General features: G+C 35.9%; 1 protein-coding gene across 11 annotated transcripts in view; it reads left to right on the top strand.

Annotated features, from left to right (window-relative positions):
• The window catches only part of DNTT (DNA nucleotidylexotransferase), a 130,085-nt gene that overhangs the window by 95,977 nt on the left and 19,068 nt on the right, over positions 1–15,040 (top strand). For 9 of the 11 annotated variants that reach the window (XM_064430941.1, XM_064430945.1, XM_064430942.1 and 6 more), the window contains 3 exons: positions 2,996–3,098; positions 9,624–9,887; positions 11,334–11,417. In XM_064430941.1, the coding sequence (XP_064287011.1) occupies positions 2,996–3,098; positions 9,624–9,887; positions 11,334–11,417 (451 nt within the window). Of the gene's footprint in view, positions 1–2,995; positions 3,099–9,623; positions 9,888–11,109; positions 11,230–11,333; positions 11,418–15,040 lie in introns of those variants that run through there. The other 2 variants (XM_064430939.1, XM_064430940.1) reach the window with 2 other exon arrangements.

The following is a 15,040-nucleotide window of genomic DNA, read 5'->3' on the forward strand; positions in this document are numbered from 1 at the left end:
CTGTGAAGAAATGTTATTTTAGACTGCTCTGGAAAGCGTGGTACTAAATTGGATGCCTGGTCCAAAATTCCTAGTTGCCTTTCCATTTTTATTCCAATATCAGGCAAATTCTTTGTTATTTAGCTGACAAGGACAAACCTGAGGTAAATCACTTAACTGGAGAACTGTTTTCACACAGAAATGAAGTAAGAGATTGAGAAGGATTTGCAAAAACTATTATAATCTCACTCTGAATGAAGTGTAAATCTCTGAAACCAGGAAAATATGAATGAAACACCACAGGAACCCATTACCAAATAGCCTAAGTAACCCGAAGACAAATCTAGTATAGTGTTCAAGGTTTTAAAGTCAGAAGGAATTTTTCTCATCCAATAGTGAAGTTTTCTGAGTAGTAGGGAAATGTCAGTCCACCTTTCCTCAGCTAAACTAATTTTATCAGCATTGTCATTGATGTGGCTTTGCCATCATGTGCTATTCCAGTATCTCAAAATATTCTGCACACATACAACTTTTAAATGTCTAATAATGCAGGTACTGCCATTGTAGATTAAGACAGTAGGATTATCCTTTGCCATATATTAATATCTTTAAGTCATTATGATAGTTATATTTGATGACTTAGAATCTAATAACAGCAAGAAAGATAATTCCAACAACCTTAAAGGTAGTTCATTGACTGCTAAGAAACATTTACCAGCTTTATACAAGTTTAGTCAGCCAAGAATTGAACACAGTTAATAGTGCACTGTCTTTTATTGTCTTTGGGCTTGAATAAATTATTAGAACAAAAGGTAAGTTGCAATTTCCATTCTTTAAGGTGCTGGTTTTCTTATAGCTCCAGCCCAATGAAGATTTAGGTTTAAATTTGAAGAAAAGAAAAATATGTAAGTGGATTCTGAATAGGAAATCCAAAACTTGGTTATTTTCTTGTTCAAAGCTTCAGAAAAATGAACTCATCAGAAAAAAAGGCCACTGAGAGCATTTCAATAAATAGTCTCTATCTTGGGAAATAGAGGGCCAGTGAAGCACCTTGGATTACCTGTGATTTTATGGCTTGATTGATGCAGTATTTTGTAGATGTTGTTGACCTAAAATATGTAGATGTTGAGGAAGCATGGGGAGTCAGGTCCCAATTCCATCAGCTTCCAATTTCTTCCTTTTAGTTATTTAAAAATAATTTTAAGCAAATATTCTTATGCCACTCTGCATCCCTAAGATAGGAATAGTGAATTCCTTCCCTTTGAAAAAATATTTTGAGACATGTTAGTAAAAAGTGCTATGTAAGAGCTTTGCATTATAATTGTAATTTTAGAGATAATGAATGGCATCCTACAAAATAACTCAGTGTTACATTGAATACTAAATATTTTCTAACTTCTTGACTTTGAATTGCTGTTCAGTTTCTAAGCCTAGACTGATGCTTTGTTTGAAACCTCTTTGAAATAATTTCTACCTGTTTAAGCAATTTCGACTTTGCTGCAGACACAGCACAATAGTTGCATTATAGTGAGTATGACTGCTTGTCAAATGCAAAGCCCAGACTTTCATCTCCTTACAACTTTGTGCTAATGCTGTTCAACTATCCATCAGTTAGATGACATCCTGTCATAAAAATCACAGTTGACAAGTCTTCCTATCTGTTCTGTTGCTACAAATTTCCAAGTTTAAGAAACCAGGTTCAGTTTTAGGCATTATTTTAATATAATAAATAATTTAAAGAAATTAAAAAAAAAATTTTTTGGGGTTGTACAGTTTTATTTTCATTGCTTGAATAGCAGTTCACAAATTCTCTGAATACTTGACAGTGTTAACTGAAACCCTTCTGAGCTATAACATCATGTACCCTCGTGAACATCAGCAAGAGCATACTTTTCCTATAAAGACATGAGAAACATTTGGAAATCTGCTGCACGTGAGAGTCACTACTCCAGATTTTGGGTGCTTACTCCACCAACTCCATAAAGGAGAATAATTCTCATTGCAAAAATCTCTCTCTGCTCATTTCTCCTTAGGCTGGAGTGATTGCACTCAGTAAATGTGTGTGCAGCTCCTGTTGTACTGGCGAGTCCAAAATTAAAACCTTGAATTGGTTCTGCAATACTCAGATGAATTGCACTGTGAGATAAATTTTCATGTGTCCTCAAGCATTTTATAATTCTGAAGGGAAACATTCAATAACATGCTTTTGCTTGTTTTTAAATGATAGCTAAGTCTTAATTGTATTTCAGTTTAACACCTTTGGAAAGCAGATGAAAGACAAGCTGAATGCTTAGACTTAAACAGAGAAAAACAAGAGGTTATGACATAATTTTTCATTAAGAACATTTGCAATTAAATGTTGTGCACATCGATTTAATTATGAAATCCTTAGTGCGTGTAATGAACAAGCTTTAGTCACATTAAGGATGAACTGTCCTCAAAAAAAATCAAATCCACATCTCTGTAAAAAACGTTGTTATATTTAAAAGAAATGCAAAATAGTCAAAGGATTTATATCTGCTGTTAAAAGAAACAATAAAAATGTTCATAATCACAGTTTTGTACCTTACAATGTGCATCAAAAGCAAAGAAGAATATTTAAATCTGTGGTAGTTTGATTGGCAAGTTTATCTGCTGTTACTTCACGGGATTCATAATATGCAATGTTCTATTTTGATTATGCGCTTTTTTTTTAATCTAAAGATGACCAAAAATCTTCCTTTCTGGGACTTAAGGAGAAGAAAGAAACAGATTTAACATCTGCAAATTGGTCTGTAGTATCTAGTTGAAAAACAGAGGACATAGATCAAAAAGTTGTAATTATTATTTTATAAAGAACACTATTAGACCCCATAATAGAAACAAAAGATTCCATTTTGGTTATGTTTGAAGCAGCATTGCTATCACTTTATTCTGCAAACTTTTTTTATAATGCAGCAAAAATACTCTCTGAAAACATAGCAAAATTCAGCAGGAGCTTGACTATTTTAATGTGCTTGTTATTTATTCCTTTCAGGGGTAAGAATATTGGACATGACATAGATTTTTTGATCACAAATCCAGGACCAAGAGAAGATGATGAACTTCTGCATAAAGTTATTGACTTATGGAAAAAGCAGGTATGAACTAAAGAGCACTTGGCCAAAAGAGGCATGTTCTCACTCCATTGAATTAAGCCTATATACATCTTAAGGAATGTCATACTCCATGTTACAGCTGACTGCAGTATTTTGGGGCAGGTTATTGCTCTATTTGATTACTAACCATGATGATCGAGGTGCATCCTCTAGCTCTGAATGCTAAAGTTAAAAGTTATATCAGAAGTGCACACACATTCTGTAATATTTTACCATAAGATTTATGCAGCCAGTCAGAGGCCAGAAATTAAGCTGGTAGAGTTTTGAGTGGCAGAGAAAATTGTTCTTTTACTTAAAAACCTGTCTATTTGTTTAATTTCTCTTTGAGGTGGAGTAGCTTTTCCCAGGGGAAGCTGCTCCAGGGAGATCCAGCTTTAAGTGTAGAAATACAGAAAAATTGACACAGTTTTCCATGATGTCTGTGTTTGGAAAATTGCACACATCTCCAAGGTCCCTTCCAACCCAAACTGCTAGATGATTGTGTCATTTCTTAGAGGAGTTGCTCATCTAAGGGATGGATTTTTGGTTGTTTTGTTGTTTTTTTTTTTCTTTCTGTTCAGCTCTTCAGTTTCCAGCAGCTTTAAAGTTGGAAGTATCTCAGTTATAACAGGTGCAGGTAGCTAAAATATTCCTGGGTCAGAAAAATATAGTATGTTGGGGAAAATAAACTTTTGTTTTCCTTCTACTTTTCTAGCCAGCTGAGATATTTTTCAACATTTACTACCAACACTATTCAAAGAAATAGACTACATTTCAAAAAGTAAAAGGCCAGCACCCTGAGGTGAATGAAGTGCCTCACTGCTAAGTCAAGTCAGCTTTCAGTGCTGACAGGCTGCAGAGGATGCTTTTGAATTGCTTCTTGAGCTGTGTACTTCAATTAATGTGTAATGGTTAACAGATGAAAGATGAAAAACATCCAACTACACAGAAGCCTTTGTGTAACTGTATCACGTTATCTGTTTCAAGGTGGTCAAAATCTTTCAGCTGGCTTGGATGGAAGGGCCTCACACTTGTTTTTTTTCCTGGTAAAATGTAACATTAGCCGATTGATCAATCTTCCAGTTGATTTTTAGTCTTTAAAGTGTTAAAAAACTATTATTAATTTTTTAGATTTTTCTCATTCCTCTGTGGAAGCTGTATGTGTTGGAGTAGATTGATAGCAGGTACTATTTAGACTATTCAAAAGCAATGAAGCCTTGGCAGTTAATGAGTGCTCAGGAAATACTCTATTTTTATCAATCATTTTTAAATTAATGTCTAGGTCTTTTAATGGTTATTATACTCCCTTTACTATGAGAAAAGTTGCCTTTTTTCTTAGAATGGGTCTTTTTACCTTCTTACACACACTTGAATCTCTAGGAAACCAGGTGTGGGTTCTCCCAAAATCATGTTTGTTATAATAGAACAGAAGGGAAAAATTACAACAAACCAAGGCTAGAGCCTGCCCTAAGTGCAGCCTTTCATTCTTTCTTTTCCACTTACTGAGAAAAATGGCTGTGATCTGAGAAGTCTGACAAGTACTTAAAGTTTTTCAGTTCACTTTGAGCTGCTTTCATTAAAAGGAATTGAAAGAAAAGGAATTGAAAATGAATTGTTCTTACTGATTTCTTGTTAAGGGGACTATTTGGCAGAAAGCAGAGCAAGCAGAGTATGGCAGGTCAAGGGTGGCCAGGAGTTTGATAAAAAGATTAGGATTCCTCTAGAAACCCCAGCATGTAGAACATGTCAGAAGCACAATGGTCATAGAAACCAAACCTGAAGAAGCTGGGTATAGTTTAAAGCTGTAGATAATGATTTCCTGTGTTCTGTTTGTTCTCCAGACTTTTCATGGTTTATACTACTAGTTACACTACCTCTCTACTGTGACATTTGAAATATACAGGCTTTTACTGGCACTACTAAAAAACAAGCTGCCAGCAAAATCAAAATGCAAAAAAGAGAGGATTTATACACCTCTTGCCTTTTTATTATCTTTGATTTCCAAGGGAGAGGAAAAGACAGAAAAAAAACCCAAATAAAGCACTTTTTAACTTTTTGCAGTAGTCTGCATCACAGCTTGCCACTTTTGTGCTGCTCCTTCGAAGCCCAAACTAATTGCTGTACATCACGGAGGTCATGATGTTGACTTCCTTTTGGCAGCTCTGAGTGAACGATTCCACAATGTTTAACTTCTAAATTATAGACCACAGCTTTAAATAGTTTAAAGGGCCTTTTTCTTATCTCAAAAGTTTAGTGTTACAAGATCCTTCCACTGAAAGCTGCTGAAAATGAAGTGGCTAAATCAGCACCATCATGATCTTTGATGCAGCATCACCAGGGATAAACGGGCTGAGGAACAGAGAAGACAAAGTCTTCAAAGTAGAGTGGCAAAATGGAAAAGCTGTGATGCAGTACACAGGTTATGGTCTTAATGGTTCCAAAAAGCCTCATAAAGAAAGTAAGAAATTACTTCTGTGGGTTAGAGCTTGAAAGTCTGTGGGCAAACAGGCTGGGCCATCTGTGCTGATGTAGCTTCGTTGACATACTGTGAAAAAAATGCTTTTATTTTTTGCTGAAAACCTGTATAGCTATATTTAGCACTGCTCCTGTTATATACCTACTTTCAACAATGGAAGAGATACTGTTACTACAGGCACTCCTGCACTCTTCAGATTTTTCCTTTATATTCATGTAAATATAATGTTGTTGTTTTTCTTTAGGCTTTAGGAAAATGAGTGATGGAGATGCCTACCTGTGCTTACCTATTTTAATATATTACTGGTCTGATTTAAACTGTAGTATTCTCCCTTGATGAGGTGATCAGGAAGGGGAAGGTTTGATGTCCCATTAAAGAGGATGGTGAGGAGCAAGTAATATTTCTTCTATTGCTGGAAAAAGATTTTTGGAAACAGGGTTCACAGGAAAGCCACACATTCATTATTAAGTGATAGCTGGGTTTTGCCAGCAACAAAACCTGTTTCTAAGACTAGACACAGAAATTATTAAGAAGCCAGAGGAAAGAACATTTGTTTTAGATGAAAGAGTGCATAAGGATGCTGAGCTCCTTTGGGAACACATATTGTCTCAGCTTTCTTCGCAATTCATTATGAAATTTTTTGGTTTATTCTGATTCAGACGAGGAAATTCTTACCTAAAATAGATTATTGCAGGTGATTAGAGCCCTGAACGTGAGAGATCCTGGCTTAAATTTCTTTAGAGAGAGTACAGGGCTGACTGTGATTATCCTGCTTGTGAGGTTATTGTATAAAGTAAGCAGAAGTGTTCAATTTCCTGCTGTGTTCTAAGTGAAGATCTGGCGCTTCTTTCTGAGGTGTATTGTATAGCAGTGTGTGGCTGAGTAGGTACATGTAACTCCCTGTCTGTCTGTCTGTCTCTTTATCTTGCTCAGCAGTGCAAATGCCCATGGCATAGAGGGGTAAACACCTTCATTGACGGATTCCAGTGCTGAGCTGTCCATTGCTGTCAAAGTCAGGCTGCTCCAACCATGCCCAGAAACAGATCATTCCAACACACAGGGAACTTCAAGACAAAAAAGGGACCAAGGCAGCTGCATGATTATGCAGTAGCCGCTGAGTTTTACATTGCTGATCAAACCTTTGATGCCATTTTCTAGTGACTTCTTGTCCTAAAAGGCCTGACTTCTCCCAGGCATCAGTTCCTTTAGCTCTTCTACTTTATAGAATTCCATCTGGCTCATCTACGTTGAGATTTTTCCAAGTTAACATGCTGCAACCTATTTTGGATTAGATATAGGAATTTCACTGAAAAAAAAAAAATCTATTTTCACTTTATTAAACTATCTCAGAAGGAAATTTAGAGGAACAGCATATACATTTCAGAAGAACATATTGGATTACATTTTCAGATGATATAAAATGATCCTACTTAGCTTTAGCAGAATTAATTCAGCTAACAACAATTATGAATGACAGCATGTAATATAGAATAGTATTCCATTTAATTAAAAATGACTGAGAATGCTAGTGACCATATTTGATTGATTTTTCAGTGATCAATTTAATATTTTTCTAAAAAGTCTTACTTTTTCTCAATTTGAATATGGATTTACTCCAATATCAATCCTATTGATGTGCCAGCACTCAGCATATTTAAGTAAAAGTGTGCAGTCATTCTAAAAATGGAAAATTGTCTTCACATAACTGTTCTAAAAAATACATTTAGTTTTGATGGTGCTGTAAATTTGAGAAATTAAAATGCCCACACGTTAAAACTTGATTGTGTAAACAAGAACTACAGCACTTTGTGGTGTACAGATCAGTTTGAAATGTGCCAAGAACTGCAGATTCCCTGGCTCAGAGTAATGAGAAGGATGCAGCTAGAAGGGGCCACAACTTCACACAATCTTCGTAGTTGGCTGCCCCTTCAGGCAGTGCTTTTTCCAAATATACCCAAGTGCCATTTCAGCTTTATGGGGTGATGGTCATGTCCACTGGCTAATTATGCTAGGTTAATTGGAAACACTATCCCAATGTATATGACCTAGGCTTTGGCTCCTATTAGTGGTGATACCCTGACTTCTGGTATATACTCTGTAGTGTCCCAAATCTCCAAGAGCAAAAAAAAAAAAAAAAAAAAAAAAGGCAAAAAATGAGACACACTGCTGAGTAGCTAACAGTTTTTTATAGAAAATGGGAAAAATATTGGTGCTTAATCAAAGTGTGAATTCATCAATTAATGGTCAATGATTAATGATATTAAAATTATTTTTATTAGCATTATAAGCAACAATATTAACTTGAAGGGAGGATAGTTTCATTTTTAAAAAACAGGAAAATAAGCAGCTATGCATTAACACTCAACAGCTGTTTTGAGTCTATATTTGGAAAGAGCAAGCATCAGTGCCTTGTGACATTGGGGTAAAATTAAGAAAAAATAGCTGTTTTAAAGATAGATGTTACAGAGCACCTGCTAAATTTAAGCATTTTCAAATCAGCAGACTTAGAAACTAGTTATCCAAAAGAAGAAGCTACATAAGGAATTTTCTCATATCAGTTTATAATAAATCTTCATAATGCAAAATTCAGATAAAATAGTTATCATTAAAAAGGCTGGCTCATTGACCCATGAAAAGCCTATAACTGATTTTCAGTAGAATAATGGGATTGTTAATTTGGAGCTATCATCAACAAAAAAGCTGGAGGCTAAAAATGTAATAATACATATCAGTGTCTCTTCATGGAAATCATATCTTGTTAAGTGTTTTTGATATGCTTTTTTTTTTTTTGGAGGGCCAGAGTTATAGCTCTGAGTGTTAAAGTAATTTTATTACTGTAAAGTGTTCTCTAAGCCATTTAAGATATTGTCATGTAAAGTTAACACACCTGCACTAAATAAAAGAAATAATAATCTCTTTTTTAATACTGAGATATTCTTCCAAAAATCAGTTCCTTGTTACCTGGGACATTAAGAGTCTTATCTGGAGACCTTTCATCCTGGTTTTGGCCCAGATCAGAGAGAAGGAGTGTGGCCAGACCCTAATGTTATTTAATACCGTTTTCCATCATCTCCAGAGATGGAGGAAAGAGATTTTCTCTCTTCCTAGAAGAAGGATTTTCCTTCCAGTGGGAGAAAGTGCGGTGGTTGAAATGGTCTGGTATTTTACATGTAAATCATTTCTTTGTCTTATACCTTTTGTTATTAATAGTGCTGCTGTTACTGTTTGTTCTTTCCTCATTGTTTCCAGGAAATCGTTCTTATCTCAGCCCGTGATCTTTGCCTTTTGTGTTTTCAGTTGGGGCAGGGGAGGGGGAAGCAAGAGGAGTGGTTTTAGTCGGGCTATAAATGGGAGAATACCATTCCTAAACTACAACACCATTGTAGTTAACAACTGAGAGCCATCAAATAAAACCTCTTATAGACACTCTCAATTCAACACCACAATTTAAAAAAGCCCGAAGTCCAAATGTGTAAACATTTGAGTGATTTTAAAGCAGAAACAAAAAAGTGATTCAAAGACCTAAAGATATTGGAATTTCCTCTGAGCAAAAGACGTGGGCAGGGATCTTCCATCTCTCTGGAGACTCCAGACCTTGTCACAGGGAAATCTCATGCAACAGATCCACTCCAAATGGAATCTTCCACTTTGGAATCTGTCAGCAAGACTGTGGACTGGACTAATTATCTTTTTCTAGATGTCTGCCACATGGGAACATGTCAATCCTTACTCAGAAATTTCTGTTGACATTAACTAGAAAAAGGCTTGGGAGAAAATGAGGGAGGGGAAGAATTGCAAATTCTATCTCTTTAGTACAGGGCAGGACCTCACTACTGTCAGATATCTACCCATGCACATTTCCCTTAAATATTTTTCCAAAGTCTGAAGCTGTTTCATGTCTCTCCTTAGCCCAGATTTCTCCTGGCACTGGCATTTGTTCCTTGTTTACTGAAATTACATTTCACATGAATTTTTAAGACAACTGTCTAGAAACTCTGGAATGACAGAAAAACCAGTTCAGCAATTCATTGTGAACAATATCTTCTCTGTAGGGCTTACTCCTTTATTGTGATATCATTGAATCAACATTTGTAAAGGAACAGCTGCCAAGCAGAAAAGTTGATGCCATGGATCATTTTCAGAAGTGTTTTGCAATTTTAAAATTATATCAGCCAGGAGTAGACAACAGCACTTGCAACACATCAGAAAAATTGGAAATGGCAGAAGTCAAAGACTGGAAGGCAATCCGTGTGGATCTGGTCATAACCCCCTTTGAGCAATATTCCTATGCTCTGTTGGGTTGGACAGGCTCCAGGGTAAGTAACCACAGCAGTGTATGTTTTCATAGCATTGCAAACACATTTTTGTTGCAGGACTATTCAGAGTTCATGGATTTAAAAAAAAATATTCCTGATGTCCACACATCACATTTCATGCTGTCATCCACCCCTGATCGTGGGTTGGAGCTGATGAACTCATCACTAACATTTCTGGATGTCTCTCTAGGAGAGTTAAGTTCTGTTTTCTTTAAAGCTTAGTGTTTAGGTTTATGAATTAGAGAACTAGGTTTTTGTCAGTTGTGTTGTCTTTTTACATCATGATACTGTTAACAAGCAATTTCAATGGTTACAGAGTAGAAAGATGATTTGGAAAGTGTCACATAATTTTACAGGAAATTAAACATTTGAGGAAGAGATATCCTAAATTGGAACTTAATTTGTTTTGTAGGAAATTGAAAACGATTTGACATCTTTCTTTTTGGATTAGATCAGATGTTTTGTTTCCGTTGCATTTTAATTGACTCTTTTAAATTGTAAAAAACTGGCAAAAATTTAAAATTAGGCATTAGTTTTGAACTAGAATAAAATATATTTTGATTTATGTTTTAATAAGAAAACTTGAAATGATATCTCCTTTCACAATAGACACTAGTTAGCTGGCATAATATAAAATACTGCACTCTTTTAAAAACAAAAAAATCTACCTAATGCAAACTCAAAACTCAAATGATTAATCTCTCTCTAGACAGAATTATTTTTCAATCTGTTCTACATGCTTGCCTTCTGATGTTCATTTTTTAAGGAGTGTTTACATGGTACAATGGAGAGCTTCTGAGCCTGCTCTGAGTTATCTTTTTGACGTGCTGGAAGCAGTACTGGTGCCTTGCCACTCTGTTCTACTCAGGTTAATTGAAGCAGGATGGTTTAGACCAGGAAAAATGTTGAAATTGATGTGTTCTCGTGCTGAGCTTGAGTTACTTCAGTCACTTTTTTGAGATAAAAAAATGTATTTATTTGGGCTTTGGATTAAGTTCTGCAGACTTTGGGATCCTTTCTTATCCTGGAAGTGTTTGGCAACTTAAAAGCCCTTCTCTCAACTCTGTAGATAGGAGTCTACACTAAAAACACACAGTGTGAGGCCCTTTGGATGAGTAGGCAATGACTTCATTTTTCTCTGCCTCACTGAGCTCCTGCTCCCTGTTGGGCTAATTCACCTGCAGACCGTGGGAGCCCATCACAGGTTTACTTTCTTATACAGAGCCCAACTACTGTCACAGTAACCAACTGCAGTGATGGACGGATGCAAATGTTTGGCTTCCTTATCCAAACGTTTCCCTTCAGATGATTGATTTTATCAGACTATATTCCTTTAATGGAGGTAATTTTTAGTCCTTAGTTTATTATTTGGTTTGGTGTTGGAAGGTGCAAAGAATAAGAATTTTGGTTTGTGCATGTGTTTGATATTTTCTCTATCTTTGACAGCAATTTGGACGTGATTTGCGGAGGTATGCTTCACACGAAAGGAAGATGATACTGGATAACCATGCACTGTATGACAGGAGAAAGGTACTATTTATTCTCACAAATAAAGCTAATGTGTTATTATTTCCAAGTGTGCATTTCCAGTTACTTTTTATATTCATGTATATAGAACATCTTAGCTTGATTATCCATTTGGTGGTAAAACAGTTCCACCTTCACATGATTTAGTTTCACTGGAACAGCCTGATTAAATCTGAGCAAGTAAGTCTGGAAATAATGCTGCTATTTTTTTTTTTTGGCAATTGTGAAGTAATTCCTGAAACGTAACAAGAAACATGAATTAGATGCTTGTGTTTGATAGGAACTGTGAAGCCGTCACAGAACTGAGAACAAACCATCAGTATTTGAAAAAGGTGCTTCACTGCCCCACTGTCTCAGAAGGAGAGATAATTTCTGTGTCCCCTACACACTTTCAACTTCTGTTGGTCTGACATTGCAAAGGAAGAGGTGACATTGAGTGTTACAGGCTCAGTTAGAAGGCCTGAGGAAGTTTTTGCAGGGTATGACACTAAGTAGGGATTATGGATCATCCTGCTTTTAAAGCCCTGCATTCAGAAGTCTGGGTGGAGTTCTCTTTAGTCAGGCTTGGCAGCCCGGGGAGTAATTGGTATAATTTGTGGTATAAAGGCTCTTGGCTGCAGTTATACTGATCTCTGCATTTATCTGGCTTAATGTCTGTATTTGCATTGGGCCATTTAAATAATAAGAAAAAATCAATACTGAAGATGCTTATTGATGTCAATATAGGGAAAGGCAAAGTAGCACGTCAAGATTTTACATTAATATTTCCTATATATTCTTTATAGAATGGAGACTGCTTTCAGCCCCCCTGCTTACATGCAGTATTGTCTCATTGCTTCTTTCTGAGATGCAGGAGTGATCTAAGCCATCACTCCATTTCAGCTGTCTCCACATGTGCTCGTCAGGTCCAGATGCTGCTATGGCATCCTCGGTTCACATGGAAACCTGGGGAAATTATCAGGCTAATTATCCATTTAGTCAGATATCCTGTCGCCAGCAGTTGTCAATACTAGATGCTTCAGAAGAAAACATAAAATCAGTAGTAGATAAATGTGCTATCATGTGTCTAAAGAGGATGTTTCTTCACAAACTCAGGGATGATGTCAGTGTATTCCTGCCTGTCTTTTATACTTTGAATGTATTGAAAATATAAACTCTTTTTCTCAACATATGGTTGGTGTTATTATCTGCACATTAATATGTGCTCTGTTCAATAGCTTTTTGGGTGTAACAGAAAATGGCACTAGGGAAAATCAAAGAATTCTAGGAATGTCAGTGTTATTTTTTGTATGCAGCAAAATTTGCCTGCTTGATGTATGGGTCTGTATCATATCTGCTGCTTTTACTCAGAGCCCTGAGGTTTTCAGAGATGCCAGATCACTGTTCTTTCATGAACAACATCAGTCAATATTAATTTTTCTTGATTATGTTTAGGCTTTATAACTGATATACTAAAATCTTTCGGGGGTTGGGGGGGAAGTGACTTTCCATGTGTTTTTGACTTAGCCATGGATTAGCCATGATGATTCACAGATAAATGATGAGTTTATCTTCACAGTATCCTCTGGGAAGAAAGATGTTCTTGCCATCCCAAATTTTTAAGTAAAGAGCTGAGGCAGAGAAAGGTTTAAGGTCTTAAATATCCATTGATTTCAAGGGCCCTGCATTTGCAGTGTCCAGCCTTAAATTTTCCTGTTGAGTATCTGTCTTGGAAATTTGAAAAATCTGAAGAAATGTGTATACCCATGTTGTGGTTCCCCAACCATCAGCTGTAACCATAATTTAATTCCAGACATTCTACATGTCTGAGTCTCAATTTATATTTCCTCAGTTCCTCAGCTGTACTGCCCAAAACTGAAGAAATGAACCTAAAGAGAGGACTGAGAACAAAAACTCAGAAAATTTTCCTTATTCCTTATCATAAGGCAAGAGTTCTTCACAAAAGCAAAAAAGAAAAACCAGCAAACCAAAAACCATACTGAATAAAACTCAAAACAACCAGACCAAATCTTCAGGGAAAATTTCTACTGTCTTGACCCCAAGGTCCTTAATCTATGATTTCCATATATCAATTGAGGCACATGGTTGGGTCAGCTGTCCCTTTCAGGGAGGGACTTAGCTTTCAAATCTATCATCATCCTCCTTGCTCCCCAATAGCTAGGTCTGCCATTTCTCATTTAATTGCAAACACAGCTAGTTTGCTTCCAAATTCTGGTTTTTTGCTGTAAACCACAGATGCTCCACAGATTTCAAACACAAGGAGTTGTGTTAATGTGTTGACACAGCAGAATACTGTACTTGTTTCTGCTGTAGTCTCAGAAAGAGCTAAATTACATTAGCTGACTTTTTCCACACAGAAGGAAACTTCCAAGGCAGACATGCAATATGAGAAATTTCAGACCAGGCAGCACTGAATTTATAATCTGCTTAACATAGGCTCTTTTTTCAAATAATATTATTCTAACAAGAAGCAAGGAGATGACTCTCTGGGAAGTATATGAATATTTATAATCTAATGTGTTAAATTAAAATATATTTTGAAATTACTTTTAACTTTACAATTGTGTACTAAGATAGTCCCACAAATGAGTTTGAAGAAAAACCTTTCATACTGCCACCCAGTGTGTAATAAGATCAGAAATGTGCAGAATGTAGCAATGGTGTCTGTCTGTGAAATTTGATGGCCCATCGTGGAAGAAGAGAAGTTTGCAGTAAATTGTGTGGCTGCCAAGATTGATCAATTTTTAGGGTTATCAGAGTAGTATGCTTAAAATAAGTGAAAAATAATCTGTAATTTTGCACAAGGGAACATATGCCCAAATTGTAAATTGTTTAGGTTGGTTTGTTGGTTATTTTTTACATTAAACTATGAAGAGAAGAAACTTTATTCTAATCCTAGGGCTTTTCATTTAAAATGGTTTGACTCATAGGGAACAATAAAAACATGGGTATTTTATCTGTACTGTCTCATAAAATTTGATTGGAACATGAACATTTGCATTTCATAAGTATATTTCTCTTTGTGAGAGGAAATCTTCCTTTCTCAAAGCTAAAAACATCAGGAAAGAGATATCCCTTGTGCAAGCTGCTCAAGATCCCTCAACACAACCTTAATTAAGGTTAATTAGGCACCATATGTGAAAGCTGAAACACATCTTTTCCATGTTTCTCTCCTGGTCTGCTGAAGAGAGGTCATCTATCACTGGCTCTGTCCAGACAGGCAAACCTTCATGCACAACTCTAACAATCACTGGGGTATTGATAGGTAGAATTTGGGAGCTGGACCAAATCCTTTTTGCTTAATTCTTTTTCTTTCATTAGTCTGTGTGTACAGAAAAAAAGTATAGGAAGATCAGGAAGAGTCAAACTATTCCTTGATTCTGTGGAAGACCAAGTCCTTTCCTTAAAACACACTTGCCTGTCATAATTTAAATTTTTTCAAGTCATTATAAGAAGTTAATAAACCATGCTATAGCAAATATTATTTGCTCTTATTTAATTTCTATTTGGTGGAATGTAACTGTACTTGTAAGAAATGTCATTCACTACCAAAGAAAACAATTTCCTGATTTGCTCTACATTTCAATATATAATTCAGTATACTTTATTCTTCTATATTAATATTT

The sequence above is a fragment of the Passer domesticus genome, chromosome 8, assembly GCF_036417665.1.
Source record: "Passer domesticus isolate bPasDom1 chromosome 8, bPasDom1.hap1, whole genome shotgun sequence".
In the NCBI taxonomy this organism is placed as follows: domain Eukaryota; kingdom Metazoa; phylum Chordata; class Aves; order Passeriformes; family Passeridae; genus Passer; species Passer domesticus.